The sequence below is a fragment of the Archocentrus centrarchus genome, chromosome 19 (assembly GCF_007364275.1).
Source record: "Archocentrus centrarchus isolate MPI-CPG fArcCen1 chromosome 19, fArcCen1, whole genome shotgun sequence".
Lineage (NCBI taxonomy): Eukaryota > Metazoa > Chordata > Actinopteri > Cichliformes > Cichlidae > Archocentrus > Archocentrus centrarchus.
The window spans coordinates 25039341-25057585 of record NC_044364.1 but is presented as its reverse complement, the minus strand read 5'-3'; the positions used below and the strand labels follow the sequence as shown (position 1 = coordinate 25057585).

The 18245-nt window shown below is 39.2% G+C and overlaps 1 protein-coding gene across 1 annotated transcript in view; it reads right to left on the bottom strand.

Annotated features, from left to right (window-relative positions):
* Positions 1-18245, bottom strand: part of ryr2a (ryanodine receptor 2a (cardiac)) — a 375294-nt gene that overhangs the window by 47819 nt on the left and 309230 nt on the right. Inside the window, 11 exon segments of the mRNA XM_030754826.1 lie at positions 6595-6900; positions 6990-7196; positions 8547-8819; positions 8909-9124; positions 10184-10338; positions 10943-11101; positions 11728-11809; positions 13552-13656; positions 14398-14526; positions 16536-16624; positions 16986-17066. Of these exon segments, the coding sequence (XP_030610686.1) occupies positions 6595-6900; positions 6990-7196; positions 8547-8819; positions 8909-9124; positions 10184-10338; positions 10943-11101; positions 11728-11809; positions 13552-13656; positions 14398-14526; positions 16536-16624; positions 16986-17066 (1802 nt within the window).

Genomic DNA, 18245 nt, shown 5'->3' with positions numbered 1-18245 from the left:
AGTAATGCTACTTTTAGAAGGCAAATATTTTTATTAGTTTTTAGAAAATTTATATTAATCTACTGTTAGACAGTTGGTCAGTTTATAAAAGCAACTCTTAGATTATTATAAAATCACCCTAGAAGGGTGAACATTGCTGCAAAATTCATTATTTTACAATAAAAAGGACTGCTACTGTTTCTGGTGTGGTGATGTGCTGCAGACATTAATTCAGTTCAATTCAGTTTTATTTATATAGCACCAAATCACAAAATACCTCAAGGCACATTTTATTGTAAGTTCAAGACACTACAATAAAGAACTCAAAAGTCAAATAACCTCCTATGAGCAAGCACTTGCCAACAGTGGGAAGGAAACACTCCCTTTTAACAGGAAAAAGACTTTTGGCAGAACCAGGCCCAGGGAGGGGAAGTCATCTGTCGTGAGGGAAGAGAGACACAAAACTACTGATTAAATGCAGAATGGTGTATAAACCGAGTGAAAAGAGGTGAATAAAAACACTGCATTATAGGAACCCCCAGTGGCCTAGGCCTATAGCATGGTAAATGGTAAATGGACTAGCTCTTATATAGCGCTTTTCTACTCAGTCAGAGCACTCAAAGCGCTTATACAACACGTTTTACATTCACCCATGCACTCACATTCATACAAGCACTTCCATGTTTACTAAGCTAAGTGCTTTTAATTAGCTAACATTCACACACATTCACACTCCGACGGGACGCTCGGAGAGCAACTTGGGGTTAAGTATCTTGCCCAAGGATACATTGGCATGTAGCCTGGAGTAGCCAGGAATTGAACCACTGACCTTCCGATCAGTAGATGACCTGCTCTACCTACTGAGCTACAGCCACCCCATGACTCATGCATCATGACTAAAGGATGTTTCAGGGTCACCTGATCCACAACTAATTACAAACTTGATCAAAAAGTTTTTTTTTCTTTTTTAAGCCTAATCTTAAAAATAGAGAGGGAGTCTGTTTCCCGAATCCGAACTGGTTCACAGAAGAAGGGCCTGAAAGCTGAAGGCTCTGCCTTCCATTGTAGAAGTAAGTAAAATTTATTTATATAGCACTTATCACAGATAAAAATCACAAAGTGCTTCACAATAAAAGACAAAAAATAAAAGTATAACATAACAATATAAAGCAATAAAATACAGCATAAAGAACAAGTTAATTAATCTCTAGCTCTCTTCCACAGCATGTTTTTGCCCTGTCTCTCTCTCTCTCCCCTCAGCCCCAACCAGTCACAGCAGATGACTACCCCTCCCTGAGTCTGGTTCTGCTGGATACTTACTGTTAAAAAGGGAGTTTTTCCTTCCCACTGTCACCAGGTGTTGGCTAATAGGGGGTCATTTTGACTCTTGGGTTTTCTCTGTAATTATTGTAGTGTCTTTACTGAAAGCAGCCCAACATAACAATATGTATTTGAGATGGTTATGAATTATTTTTCTGTAATAGTTAAAATTTTATTTGTAAAGAAAATCATGAAGTCATTACTAGTTAAATTTAAAGGAATACTTGGTTACACAGAGCTCTGACTCTCCGTCAGCCTGGTTACAGTGCTAAAAAGAAGCCTGGGATTGTTATCTTCCTCGGTTAGTGATGAATAGGTAGGATGTCCTTTACTGAGGGTTTTTTTTCTTTTTCCAGGCTAAACAGCACTGAACAGATATACATGTAGTCAAATTGACAAATACGATTTACTTAAAAAACTCTACTGCGACTGTTTTGTGTCTTCATAGATGAACTTTGTGTAAGCTGTAAAGCTTGCAATGTACAAGACAGCAAACTTACAGTATTTCACAATCGCTAAACCTATTCCCTAAATCAAATCCACAACAGGAAACACTTTCTCAGTCACTAAACACACTTCACACGTGTGTTACTGGACCTTAAACACGGTCACAGTCACGGAACACATTGTTGCAAAACTGTAAACACTGGCAGCAAAATGCAAACACAGCTCCAACACCACTGTCAGCTGTTATACACAGCAACTCACAACTGAACACACATTTGATGTGACCAGACCAACTGGGCAGGATAAAAATATATAAAAGTATATAAAAGTTTAGTGTGCAGGTGGCACATGGACAGAGAGGCAGAGGACGAAGAACACGTGTGAGAGGTGGTGGACAAGGAGGACAAGGACGACCGAGAAAACAAACCATGCCCTCCTCCATGGGATGACCATCAAAGAAGCAGGACAAAGGGTCCAACCTAAGGCAATCTGTGGCAGCATCATCAGGACATTCACTGTTCCATGCTGTACAACATTTGCCACACTGCAAGTACTGTGATATTCATTACAATGCAATGTCCACTGGCCATATACATTTGTAAGTGCACTCCCCCTTTCCCAGAATTGAAGGTGGCAGGAGCGCCCTTTTCACGCAACATGTGGGAGTCCCTGGCCAGTGGGGTGAGATGTCACGCTCTGTGCAGCCATTGGTAACTGGGGGTCCTCCACTGTCATGCTAACCTAAAGCCATACAACACCGGACATCTCACATTCCTGGGTGGTCTACAGGATCACATGGCTGTGCGTGAACAGCTGGATCAGCAAGTAGTGCTTCTTGTATACGTCATAATTTGAGACGCTGTGAACTTTCACAGTGCCGTCCAGATACACAAAGGTTCGTAAACAACCAGCACTACATGAACACGTTCACCTTACAGCCCCTTCCTTAATCTAATGGAGGAGTTTTTCTCTGCGTGGCGATGGAAGGTATTCAACCAACAGCCCTACACCAGGGAGAATATATTGGCGGCAATGGAACAGTCCTGTCAAGGCTGAATTCCGCACACAAGGGGGGGTTTTCTCCCGTTGCCCCGCTTCCAGTGATGTTGATGAGGTCCTCTGGCCAGACCACGCACACAGACATGATGGTGCAGAATGAATCTGTTGTACAGTGATCTTATTTCTGTTGTATATTTTTTATTTCTTTTCTTTATTTACGTAGTTGTTTATCTACATTCAGCACTGTCATGTCTGACTATTGCAGTGTTTCACTGTATACACTTGAAATAAACATTTTCTGTTTACTACATGCCCTGGATGCTGTGTCTTAAATTATTTGATGTAGTGCGTAACAGATGGTCTTTGTGAATAGATTTATTACTTGCTGTGTGTGTGTGATCTGCCAACAGTGTTTGGTTTTGCACACAGGTAACTGCTTTTTGCAGTGATTATTTGATTTTGATTGGAAAGTCGGGGATTTTAGGAAATTAGCTTGAGTTTTTGGATTTTTGCTTAAGGTTTAGGGAAAATGGGTGGTGGACTCAGGAAATGTGACTTGGCAGTTCAGAAACACTGTAATAAATGTGGAAAAACTGGGATTATATTGTTGAAATTGTTCTTATTTTCCATAAGGCATCTCAGGGTTGTCTTAGGCATCTTTTTGTAACTGGGTCACTCATTAAATGATAATGTGTGAATGTTTTCTGACTATTTTCAGACTAGAAACTGTATGTTTTTATGCAGAGGTCTTACTGCTTTGGTCCATTTTAAATCAAATTAGACTGTATGTGGTCCATGAACTAAATGACTTTGACCCCTGTTTACATCAGGATTTAGAGATAATCTCCAATATAGTGAAGGTTTCTGTGAAACCGTACTGTATCTGATCCATCATGCTGACCTGGGCACCTCCTTTTGGAGTCACAGTAACAGGAGTAGGAAGGAGAACAAAATGCACCTGGAATATCTGCGTGACAAATGTGGTGGGTTTGTAAAACTTTTTTACCCCAAGAACTAGAAGAGCTCTGGAACAGATCATTAAAAATTAAGCCATCATTTACAATAACAAGGGTCACATTTTTACTTCATATTCAGTGCTATTCACTGTTATAACTCTATAAAGTTGGTAAAATACTCATAAAACTTACATTTTGGAAACGTTGTTGATAATATTTGCACATTTTAGTAGGTTTTGAATGACAGACTTTTACTTGTAGTAGAGTATTATCTTAGTATATATAGTAATAATTTTTAGTGGCAGTGGCGCAGTGGGTAGGCGCTCGCCTTGCAGCCGGAAGGTTGCAGGTTCGAGCTCCTGTCCCTGCGCTGCGTTGTGTCCTTGGGCAAGACACTTAAACCACATTGCCTAACGGTAGTGCCGGTCTCTGGCTGCATGACCGCAGATGCTCGTCTCTGGATGAGTGGCCTGGAACCATCGTTTTGTTGTGTGCCTTGTGCACACAATGAGTTGAATCTAACATCTAATTTTACATAAATAAATAAATTCTGTCACTACTGACAGAGGTAACAGACTCTTGCAGAGCACTATCCCTCCTTATTTACTGTGACTGGTTTAGGAGATAGGAATTCGTAAACAATTATTCTGCTTATTCTGGGGTGGCTGTAGCTCAGGAGGAAGAGCAGGTCACCTACTGATCGGAAGGTCAGCGGTTTGATTCCAGGCTACTCCAGGCTGCCTGCCAATGTATCCTTGGGCAAGATACTTAACCCCAAGTTGCTCTCCACCGCAAGCGTTGGAGTGTGAATGTTAGATAATTAAAGCACTTAGCTTAGTTAATCATGGAAGTGCTTGTGTGCAATGGGTAAATGTAAACATGTTGTATAAGTGCTGAGACTGAATAGAAAAGCACTATATAAGAGCTAGTCTATTCACATTTCATTATTCCTTTAGGGTGATAAAACAAAGAGAGTAATTTGACTATTCTTACATCAACCATATTCTAGTCTGCCTCTACACTGAATATGTATTAAAGTCTGGTAACTAGGTAGTTAGAGGAAATTACTAGAAGCAAATTTCTTGCTGTAGTTCCTGGTACAAGCTGCACATGTTTATATTATTATTGCCATTTGTGCTGTTGCAGTTATACAATGAGCCAAAGGCGTTCAGACATAACTACTGGTGAACTATAAGCTGATAAATCCCAGCTGTGACCACTTATAGATAGCATTTTATTTTTTACACAGCTCCAATACTAGCTACTTATGATAGCTAGAAACACTTACTTACAGCAAGCATGGTGACTCCACTGTGATCTGTCCATCTGAGCCTGCCTTGCCTCGGCACAGCCACCACTACCAGCCAACTAATGTGATGCTTGAAGACTGAGAAATACACCACCTGGGGGTACTACTGAACATGTGAGAAACCCTGAGCCTGTGCACACAAAGAGTTGAATTTTTGCACAGATGTGGTGCGGAAAAGTGGGTCCGTAGCTCCAAATATATCTATGAGAAACTGGATGTGGTCAAACACTTCCCCTGCAATCCCAACTGGGATTAACTGTGCAGTTCTAGTCCAAGTCTGAGGTAAAGAGTATGGTTACACTAAAATTAGTGACATGACTGAAATATATGTTTCCTCTTCACCAGAGCCCCAGTCCACTTCATTATCATCATCACTCTGTGTTTTGTTGTGTAAAAAAAAAAGAAAAAAAGCTTCATATATTTAGGCAAAATACTTCACAGGGTCCACTGCTGGGGACCTTCTGCTGGGCCCTCCGGATCCCCTTCTCTCAGTACCTACCTCATCTGTTTGCCCTCTAACACCCTCAAACCTGCAAACTTTTTATGTTTCCGCATTCAAAACATCTTAATGGTCAGTGGCAGCAAAAAGAGAAAAAACTATTTCTGTGTTTCACTGCAAAACTGAAGTCCAAAGTTTGATCTGCACTCTTTAAATACATGAATACCTGCCTATGGAAGGACTAAACATGTTTCAGATTTTCTGGGGTTCTTACAGCAGAGAAAAATATATCTGAGAATGCTTGCAAACTTTCCAAAATGATTCAATTCTTTTTACAGGGCTTTATTTTCAATGAATGGCAGTACATTAAAAACTACTACCGTGGTTACCAGTGCTAACAGCGGTGAAACTGGCACCATAAGCCCATTAATCCAGATACCTTGCTAACCAAGCTCTCTTTACAAAAAAAACTTGGACACATTTGATCCCATGATGGAAATTCACCTGGTCCACTCCACTCCGCCATTCTGAGAGGCCATGATGGCCACAAACAAAAACACTAAACACTAGCATTCACAACAAGACCCTTCACCACAGTGAATAGTGTATAAGAAAAAAATACTCTTGGCTGCTAGTGCTACCCCTCAGTCTCCTGGCAGTAAAATCTTTAGGTGGTACAAATCCCTTGGAAGTACAAGTTCTAGAACACATAATTACCAGGTCTCAGTACATCTTAATGGGGGTGCATACACGCCTTAGTGACTTTATTCATCATATCAATTCAGAATCAGATAGCTAAGTAAGAACCAGACAAAAGAAACCATAATAAATATAAAGCACTAAGAATAATGTCCCTTTCTCTGGTTGCCCTCATTATGGTATGCACTAACTCACCCAAGATTTTTGTAGACATATCTGTGGTATTAATTTGAAAATCCTACATGACATCGTGAAGATATCGTGTTCTTGAGGTGAACTTGACCTTGAGGTCAAGGACACCTAGATTTGATTATCACGATTTTCACTTTCACAAAGTTGAAAGTTAGCCATACAACCAGCCTAAAAAAATCAGACAAAAAAAAAAAAAAATGCAAATAAAGCATAGACCCTTCTCACTTGTAGAAAGAAAGAAAGAGTGAACTCACGTGATGGGTTTGTCTGACCTCAGTTTGGGGTACTGTAGATGGGGTTGGCAAGGGAACTGGGGAGTTGAGGAGTTCAGTAAGGCTGGCGTTGGGGTTATGGGGAGTGATCTTGTACTGGCCCCCTTCCCTTCTTAAGTCCAAACCAAAAATGTCTGATAGCAGCTCAGTCTCACTGGTGTTGACTGCCAGGTCAGCCAAGTCTGCCTTGGTGGAGCTGCGATCAGACAACCTCTTCTCTCTGTTCTCCCCTTCACCCCGCACCTCATCCTGGGTAGGGTCTGGCATGTTGGCCAACAGCTCTGATACCTAGGTGTGGAAGCATTTTAGCTATTAACAAACAGCTGTTATTTTATCTAGACTGTTCTTTATTTTGCTATAAAACCATCTGAAAAAACCTTTATGGTCTTGGCCCCCTCCACCAGATTTCCCCCCATGAAAGTGTTGTAGAAGATTCTGCAGAATCCTCGAGTCACATTGAACACCACATGGAGGAGGCCTAACAAGACTGACCAGTAGGAGGAGACCAGAGTGGTTACCATGTCCTTCACAGTCATGTTCTTTATCTTCTTCATTTGTTTCTTCAAGCTCTTCATGGACAGTACCTGAAACCAAAGCTAAGCTGTAGGTGAACTGTCTTTTCAGTAGTACTGAGCTGATTACTAGACACTTCTTTTTGCATTGATAAACATACACCACCCCTTTCATCTTTGCTCAAGTTAGGAACATTGTTAACGAATGATTGCTCCTTAAAAATGAGTGATTATTAGTGCAGTGCCAACATAAACACACAGACTAAAAATGACAATGGTAATAGAGAATTAACTTATGAAAAGTAGGATATTCTCTTTTCTTTTAGTAGCACTGTATAATCCTGCATCATTGTAGCATTGTAGCAAAGGAAAAACAAAAAGGAGCACCCATCTATGAAGGTTGTTTTGTCAGCCAGTTGTGCATGGCTAGTCATCAGCCTTAAAAAAAAGATCTCCTTTAGGTCTAAATTTGGTCTAAATTTGTCTGAAAAGTGATATAAAAGCTTGAATTCAATATAGTGTCAAGCATTCATCAACTGACATTTACCCACTGAACAATTTTCTATTGGTTAGATGACTAAATAGTGCATAGCCATCCACACTACAGCGATACATTTGGCTAGTCCATTTTGCAGAAATTTTATTGCAGCAACTCAAAATGGTGCTCAGTAGTTTGCCTATACCTCCATTAGCTGCAGGATCAAGAGGTCAAACACAACATAAAGCATGAGAGAGAAAATGTTGAATCCTTGGACATTACAAAATAATCCTCAACAAGGAGTTAGACTACCTGTGCAGCCTGTGTGGGCCTGCTACCAGTAGTGTCACTCCCTCAAGCCAAATGCAAAACTAGTGCAAAACCAGTCAGAAAAGGGTTGTCTCATTGTTGCCCCCTACAATGTATAAGCGCTTTGAGTGCTCTGATTGAGTAGAAAAGCGCTATATAAGAACTAGTCCATTTACCATTTACCATTTACTGCACCTGTTGCTAATTTCATTTACACCAAAGCAGCTGTAAGTGATTAACAATCCCCCTGCTACTTAACTGTCCAGATCAGAATTCCACAAGCTTACAGTATACTATGACTAAAAAGTGTTGAACCGTGTACAAGCATACATGTTTGATTTTTGTTTGTTTTTATTTTTGCAATTTCTGCAATTTTTGTAAATGTAAAATGTGTTTCTGTCTCATTGTATGTCACATTGTGAGCTTATCTGACTGTCTGGTGGGTATCTTTTCTGACCAGTGTAACACACCTGCAGAGGATCTGCTGTCATATACTGAATTCAGGATTTTTATATTATTTATAATTTTCTTATTTTGCATATTTTCAGAAAAGTTCAAATACTTAGTTCAAATATTCCAAAATACATCCAGACTTCTTTACTGTTAGCTGGACTCAGTGCTGTGTGTGCACCCACCTTTATTATTAGCATGGTGTTGTATCGGAGAGCTAGCAGTGCCATGCAGACAGTGGTAAAAGAAAAAAAACCCATATCAGGGCTCTCCTCATCTGGTTTCTCACGCTCGTTCTCCTCTTTTACAGCTGAGCGCTCGCCAGCATCAGACATCTGAGCCGCCAGCTGCATTTCAAATATGGTGTCCTCACAGAAATTCACAAACAGTTCCATCTTCTCCTTCTCCCCTCCTTCATTCACCACATCAAATATAAACTGTCGCTTGGACTCCTTTACCTGGGATGAAAGTAAAAGCTTTAGCTAATAGTGGCATACTGTATTTAAAGGACAAGTGTCATATTTTCTGATTTATTTGCTGTATTTACCTGAGGTTTCTCCCACTGTGTACGACTGGACTCACTGATCTCAAAGTAGACCCTCTCGATCCGCTTTGCACTTCCCATGATCTCGATCCGGCCCAGGTATGGTTGGAAGTAGTTGAGGACACTTTCTGCCAACTCCAGGAAAGTCTGCAACCGGGTGTCATGAGGCATGTGCTCTGACAAGTTGGTCAGCAAAACTGCCACATTGAAGCCAATGTCCTGTGGAATCACAGATAAATTTCAGAGGATTTTTCATTTTTGAATAAAACACTGTTATCCAGTCCCATAATGCAATCCTTTCTGAGTAAATATAAGGTTTTTCTATGTAATTTGCTCACTCCCAACCAAGAGATCCAGCCATTCTCTTCTGCTTGAGGCATGTCAGCTATGCCCTGTGTTGACACAGAGCAAGCGGCAGGGCACACCCAGTACAGGTTGCCAGCCTGTCGCAGGACCAACACAGAGAGACAGACAACCATTCACACCTATGGGCAATTTATAATGACTGATTAACCTAACCCCAGTAACTGCATGTCTTTGGACTGTGGGAGGAAACTGGAGTACCCTGAGGAAACCCACGCAGACACAAGGATAACATGCAAACTCTATATACTGTAGCAAGAGTGGAGTTTGCACGTTGGCATGTCCGGGCCAAGGTGGAATTGAATCCAGACCTTCTAGATGTCATTCTAGCAGCAATGCAAACCACCATGCCACCGTGCTACCCATTGAATAAGATATAATACCTAAATACCAGTACTTTGCTTATTTTCCATGTTTCACACAGAAAATAAGCAAATAGGAAGAGATATGAATTGAAAGAGACAGATAAACTATTAGCTTGCTAAAAATAATGGGTAAATAAGGATAAAGCAAAAGAAAAATAGGAACAGTAGATGTTTAATTAAATATTTAGTGTATAAACATGAAGCCTGTTTCTCATAAATAGACTCTACCTGGGCAGGCTGCTCAGATAAATTAACTGGCTGACCAATAATATTTCATGAGTCATTTGTTATGTGTTAATTTTTATCCGTTTGAGAGAACACCACCACTAGTGACAAATTGTATGTATTAATGAATGCTTAAGCGGCAACGTGAACATGTGCATTTTGGCTTCAACACAACAGGCTGTACAAATGACCAATTCTGCTTACATTTTTATTAATAAATATCCTCAACTCCATTTTCCAGTCCAAAGTATGGAAAGGTTAAAAATAAATAAATAATAGTCAAAACCCCTAATGAGAACTCTCAAAGAAATTTTTTATAATTTACCTTGGCTGGCTCATGAAAGCGCTCCACAAACTCTTCATAGTCGAGAAGTTCATTCTCATCAGTCTCAGCACAAGAAAGCAAGTACTCTGTCTCGGACTGGGTGTAGTGTTTGTGGCTCTCCATGGCCTTATGAAAGTCCCTCTTAGAGATGACACCTGCCAGTTTAATCACAAATCTAAAAACTTGTAAATCTTCTTGGATTCAAATGATGTAACTCCTCAATGACTAATAGAAAAATAAACTATATGGACAAAAGTACCTTGCTATTCCTCTTAATTTTGAATTCAGGTGTTGTCAGTCTCATTGTCACAGGTTTAAAAGATCAAGCACCTAGGCATGCAGTCTGCCTTTACAAATATTAGTGAAAGAATGGGTCATTCTAAAGAGTAATGCTCCAATTGACTTGTTATAATGGTAGCATCCTATTGCAAAAGTCAGTCTGTGAAATTTCTTCCTCCCTAGATATTCCATGATCAACTGCAAGTGGTATTAAGGCAAAGTGGGAACATTTGGAAACCACAGCAACTCAGCCAAGTTGCAGGCCACAAGTTACAGAGTGGGGTCACTGAGTGCTGAGGTGCATAAAAGTCAATCATTGACTCAGTGACTCAGTAACTGTAGAGTTCTAAAACTCTTCTGGCATTAACCGTGGCACAAAAACTATGCAGCCACAGCTATGCATTACACCTGTTCATGCAAGTGTAGTGTGTAGCTGGCCCAATACTTTTGTCCGTATAGTGTATGTTTGTTGGGCCTTGCCTTTTCCGTCAGGGTCATACTCCTTGAAGGCATCTGAAGAGGTCAGGTCCTTCAGTTTGAGGAACATGTCAAAGAATTTGAGGATCATCTCTACATTGTTGGAGGACTCCACCAACATGTCCACCATCTGCTTTCCAATGGTCCCATTCACAACATTACCTGTCAGGACAAGACAGAATACCACACATTTCACAGATCCACAAAAGATAAAGTATTTCTCAGTTTCTTGACTCTGTTCCCTAAGATCATTGTGGTAGATCTAAAAACTTTATATTTTGCAGAACCAGTTAGCTTGTTATTTTGGAGACATATTTTAAACGTTAAACAGTCAAAACTACAAATTTGAAAAAATAGTCAAGTGAGATTAAAAATCTCAAGAAATTACACTATCCTTAGCTACATATCATCTTATAACACAACCAGTGTCCAAATGAGTCTGAAAAATAAAGACAATGCTCAAAGTGGCTTCATTTTTCAGCTGCAGGTCCTTACATGGCCATTTACACCATTAAATAAAGATGTATACAGATTAGCACAAAATGTTTTGCTCTCTTAAACTTCATGAGATTAGACACTGTGAAATGAGCAGAATTAAAATTGTGATTCCCTTAATGGCAACGTGTGCTCAGTCAGTATACCTTTTGGAGGAATGATCAAAGATTTGTAGAATTGCACTTTACCACCGCAAAGGCAGCTAAGATCTGATAATGATTTTCATGTTTCTATTATTTCTTTCAGTATGCCAATCTTGAATAATGCAAGTGTGTTTGTTAAAGCAAGCCTACCCTCTAACATAGACAGCAGCATGACCACCATGTCTTTCTGCAGATCCATTAGTTCCTTTAGTAATTCAATCTGACTGGAGTCCTGAAACAAAACAAAATAAAACAAAAAAGAAGGCAGGAAAACATGTTTAAATAATTCAACAGCCATTTCCACTCATTGTGACTTGTTAAAAATTAGCAGTAACCGTGATGGAATTACAGTGATCCCTGAGGATCACTGTTTTTTTTTTTTTTTTAACTTACTATAACAAATCAATGTACTATTAATTCAAGAAAAGAATGGTAACACACTGGTATGTGACACTTTTCTTGTCTATTTGAGAAGTCAATGTGCTTTTATATGCTTGTTATAAACTTCACAACAAGTACATGAGTTTCCTATGCCTATGCCACTAACAATAAATATGAGAAATAGCACACATGTAGGAAAGAAACAATAGTCTCAAACAATGTGCCATAGCAAACAGCAATTGTTAATAGCTGAAAAACAAGTACTGAATTAAATATACAGCATTAGTTTATTTAGAAGCAATTTTAAATAAGCACATTTAGATGATTAGATTATGCGTGTAGTTCTAAAGCAGGGGTCTCAAACTCCAGGCCTTGAGGGCCGGTGTCCCGCAGGTTTTAGATGTGTCTCTGCTTCAACACACCTGAGTCAAATATAGAAGTCATTAGCAGGACTCTGGAGAACTTGACTGCATACTGAGGAGGTAATTCAGCCATTTGATTCAGGTGTGTTGGATCAGGGACACATCTAAAACCTGCAGGACACCAGCCCTCAAGCCCTGGAGTTTCAGACCCCTGTTCTAAAGCAAGGACATTGGAATGAAAAAAATCATGGTCACCCGAGGTAAGAAAGCAAATATTTGAAACAGCTAGGCGAGCTCAGGCTGTGGATCTTAGGCTACACTAATAAGGAACCAACATATCAGCAAAACTACCAACCATGAAAATGTCTTCTAAAATTCATAGAGACGTAATGTAGCCTGATTTTTAAGTGCTTATTTAAATGAATGCATGGCACTAAACTTGTGACTGACAGATTTGGTTCACATATAATACCTATATTACATGCAATTTTATAAGCGATAGACTGATGTTTGTTGGAGTTATAGTATAAATTCCCTTCTGTTCATTATGAATTATCATATCTTCTGTTTGTATATTTTCTATAAGTTGTTTTATGTACATATGATACTGTTGTTTTTATGTTTGAAATGGAAACATGTGGTGACATTTTTTACAAAGGAAGTTGAAGTTACCTGCAGGCTGTTTTCAGCCTGCAGAGAATACACACATAGGACACGTGTCTCATATACGCCATGTTACATGCACATTCCACAGTATACCTACTACCATATATGGTAAGGAAAAAGCCAAGAATGTTGTTTATTACATGCTGTAAACTGCGTTTGGTGTAACCCACGTGGTCTTATTGTGAAAGTTCAAATAAAAGCGCTGCGCAGGAAGCAGTCCTTTGGCACAGGTAACTTCCGCTCAGCCGTGAGCTGAGTTCAAGGAACGGATCTCTCCTCCTTGCGCAAGTTCAAAAAGGATTGTGTGTTTGTTCTCTGAGTTATTAAAATGATCCGAACCTATCATGTTACTTGCCGATAATAGCCTAAAGCACATATTGCACTGTCTCAAGTTTTTTGTTATGCAGAGATATTTATGAGTGATATGACTTTTTTATAGAACATAATGCAGAAAAAGATTCTTTGGGCTACAGAATCTGCAAGTTGCCAACTACATTATTTCCAGTGTTACTGAATTATATCTCAGAGCCTGAGTCTGCAGACACCCCACAACAAACTTACTCACTTGAGACAATTTCATCTGCATGTGAGCGAAAACATGCAGAAACCCAACCACAGCGTCCCACAGTCGACTATGGGCCAAACTCTGTTGGTTGCCAGTGCATGGACCCTAGAACAACATCGATAAGTGTAAATATTTTCACAGATACAGCCTCAGAAAATGTCATAGTCATCATCATCTATCTGTGACTTTTACAGTTGGGCTCAAACACTGCCTTGAATTAATAATATCAGAAAGACAATGATCCTAATTTTTGCTTCTGACAAACAGCTGTCTTTTGAGAATATATATTATATGGACAAAAGTATTGAACCATATATCTTGTTTATTGACACCAGGTTTTTTCATTCTCACAGCCACAGGTTTATGAAAATCAGTCACCTAGGCATATAGTCTGCCTTTACAAACATTAATGAAAGAATGGGTCATTCTAACAAGTTCACTGATTTTGAGCGTGGTAATAGGATGCCACCATTCCAACAATTCAGTTTGTCAAATTTGTTCCCTCCTAGATTTTCCACATTTACTTTCAGTGGTATTATTGCAGCATGGAAACCTTAGAAACCACAGCAAATCAGCCACAAAATGGCAGATCACATAAAGTTACACAGTGGTGCCCCCAAGTACTCAGGAATAGAGTGCATAGAAGTCACCAGTGTGCTGCTGACTGAATAACTGTAGAGCTCCAAATCTCTTCTGGCATTAACATCAGTGCAAAAATTGTGTGTTGGGAGCTTGATTGATTCCCATTGTTAATACTTTTGCCCACATAGTGTATTTGAACAACATATATCACCTTCTTCTGTATAGCAGGGCTTTAACACTGATGACTGCATTGTATTCTCTTACCTGGATGTACTCAGTGAGGGTATTGAAAACCTGCTTGGCCACATTTATTGCTTTGGAGAAATTCCTTTGGCCCTGCTCATCAATCACATCTTTTCCAGAATAATACCAGTAGAAATCACTGATGGACTCCTAGAGGAGAATGACACAGGAAGAGGAAAGGTGACTAGAGGCTGGGTTTTTTGTATTATTATTAGTGACAAAGTAGTAGTAGTAATAAAAAAAATTAAGTATTATAAGGAAATAATAATTAAAACTTTTAACCTGACTTAATAGATTTACTAACAAATCACACTGAATTCTCCAGAGTCAACTTTTTTACTAACATTCAAGTTGTAGTATGTTATCAGGTTAGTTGCTGTCTAAGCAGTTATTTATTTGCAGTAACCCAGCGAACAAATTGGGTAAAACAATATTTGTTATGTACTGTAATGGAAATAGCTACCATGATCTAATATCTTATTTGTAATGTCATTAAAGAATTCTTACTTAAAAGCACATGAACTCACTGAAGTTGAAAGAAAGATCTTCCAATTCAAGAAAATGTATACATAAAGGGTACATAAAGCTGCTCAGTGCAGCTTTTGATACTGTTGACCATAACATTTTATTACAGAGATTAGAGCTTGCTATAGGTATTAAAGGTACTGCACTGCAGTGGTTTGAATCATATTTATCTCATAGACTCCAATTTGTTCATGTAAATGGGGAGTCTTCTTCACACACTAAGGTTAATTATGGAGTTCCACAGGGTTCTGTGCTAGGACCAATTTTATTTACATTATACATGCTTCCCTTAGGCAGTATTATTAGAAAGCACTGCATCAATTTTCATTGTTATGCAGATGATACTCAGCTTTACCTATCAATGAAGCCAGATGACACACATCAATTAGTTAAACTGCAGGAATGTCTTAAAGATATTAAGGCCTGGATGACCTCTAATTTCCTGCTTCTAAATTCAGATAAAACTGAAATTCTTGTTCTCGGCCCCACAAATCTTAGAAACATGGTGTCTAACCACATACTTACTCTGGATGGCATTACTTTGGCCTCCAGTAACACTGTGAGAAATCTTGGAGTCATTTTTGACCAGGATATGTCCTTCAATGCACATATTAAACAAATATGTGTTTGCGCAATATTTCTAAAATTAGAAACATCCTTTCTCAGAGTGATGCTGAAAAGCTCATTCATGCATTTATTACTTCTAGGCTGGATTATTGTAATTCATTATTATCAGGCTGTCCTAAAAGCTTCCTGAAAAGCCTTCAGCTGATCCAAAATGCTGCAGCTAGAGTACTGACAGGGACTAGAAAGAGAGCAGATTTCTCCCATATTGGCTTCTCTTCATTGGCTCCCTGTTAAATCTAGAATAGAATTTAAAATTCTTCTCCTCACATACAAGGTCTTGAATAATCAGGCACCATCTTATCTCAAAGACCTCATAGTACCATATCACCCCAACAGAGCACTTTACTCTCAGACTGCTGGCTTACTTGTGGTTCCTAGGATGCTTAAGAGTAGAATGGGAGGCAGAGCCTTCAGCTTTCAGGCGCCTCTTCTGTGGAACCAGCTTCCAGCTTGGATTCGGGAGACAGACACCCTCTCTATTTTTAAGATTAGGCTTAAAACTTTCCTTTATGATAAAGCTTATAGTTAGGGCTGGATCAGGTGACCCTGAACCATCCCTTAGTTATGCTGCTATAGGCCTAGTCTGCTGGGGGGTTCACATAATGCACTGTTTCTCATTCACCTTATTTACTTTGTTTATACTCCACTCTGCATTTACTCATTAATTGATATTAATCTCTGGCTCTGTTCCACAGCATGTCTTTCTCTCCCCTCAGCCCAACCGGTCGCGGCAGCTGACTGCCCCTCCCTGAGCCTGGTTCTGCTGGAGGTTTCTTCCTGTTAAAAGGGAGTTTTTCCTTTCCACTGTCGCCAAGTGCTTGCTCATAGGGGGTCGTTTTGACTGTTGGGTTTTCTCTGTATTATTGTAGGGTCTTTACCCACAATACAAAGCGCCTTGAGGCGACAGTTTGTTGTGATTTGGCGCTATATAAATAAAATTGAATTGAATTGAAAATTGAATAAATTCATTGTCATTAAACCAACAGTAGTGAACAAAACAAGCTAACCTGAACTCTTAGGACGTAATCAACAGTGGAGATAATGATGTTAACAGTTGTGTTGTTCCCTGTTTGAGTCCTCAAGTAGTTCTGGAAGTCTGAAATAAGATACCATAAAATTTTGTGTTCAGTTGAGTAAATGTAGTAGGCAGAAGGTCTAACAGTTCATTAAATGCTTCTATGTTGCGCTTTGCCCCATGTTATGCCTTCGACCTCAAAGATGGTTATTCTATAGTTACGTCTACAATAACCAGTAGTAATTCACACATGTAAGCTAGTAAAAAAAAAAAAAAAAACAGATAAAATTGCACAATGAAACACTCCTCTTTTTTTAAACACGTTTCAGATGACTAATAATTTGGCCATGAACACTAAAATGTTTTCTGGAGAAATTGGTGCAAAATTAAAATACTGAGCCACATTTCTCCGTGAAATGAATTTCAAAGAACTTGCACACACCTGAGTTGTGTCCTTCACAGAGTAGCTGCAGGAAGCGGAAAAGGTCACAAGTGAACTCATCATCCTGCATGACCTTCTCACCTGGCCAGAGAAAAAAAAACACATGCACACACACACCCACACACAGACACACACATGCACAAGCACATACAGAGGTATGCACAAATGTACACACATGAACACGGGCATGTGCAAGCACATACACAGATGCACACACACATTCATATGAACAGACACACATACGCAGGAAAAAAAGTCAGACCACAGGAGACAAAAGCAGACAACATATAGGAAAGGGAGAGACAGACAAGAAGATGGAGAATGAAGCATTAAAAGAGACGGTGCAAGTTTGAGGAAATCCCGTGTTTTCTTTCAGTTAGTGAAAGGTTTATGGCAATAAAAACATTCTAATCACACACACACACACACGCACGCACACACACACACACACACACACACACACACACACACACACACACACACACACACACACACACACACACACACACACACACACACACTTTTGGATAAGCAGTAGGCAGTGACAACACTTGGTGGTGGACTGATGTGGGCTGATCACTGCACTGCAGCATTTTATAGGAAGGACTGGATTTCAGCTCTTTTCATGGCATGAATGTATTGGTTACTGCTTTCCATTGTAGTACTACAATGAGTTAGTTGAAACTGACTGTTCTGACTGAGTTAAAATGCTGCTTTGAACCATGGAATGGGAAAAGAAAAGAAGGATGATGAAACACATTACATTAACTTAATACATTACCATCAACACATTAACAGAATACATCCATACAACATGAAAAGACACTGAACTGGGCAAAAAGAGAGAAAATCTGTTCATTTGAAACAAAGGCACTACTTTTTGTAGTGCAGAAATACAATGCTGTGGAAAAGTATCTACCCCCTTCCAGATTTCTTGTTTGTCTTTGTTTATTTTTTGTGTATTTGTCACACTTGAATGTTTCAGATCATTAAAGAAATGTTAATATTATATAAAGATGACTTGTGTTTCCCCTTAAAAACTGCAATTTTTTATTTATATGGAATATCTTTGACTAATATTAAAATTTCTTTGATGATATGAAACATATTTAAGTGTAACAAATATTCAAAAAATAAATAAATAAGGAAAGGAACAAATACTTTTCTACTACTGTAGAATAGTCCCAGGATGTCAGAGAGCTTGTTTTATTTATCACAGCCAAAAAGTGACTTTACATTTGAGGTATCTTCTGCTGATGT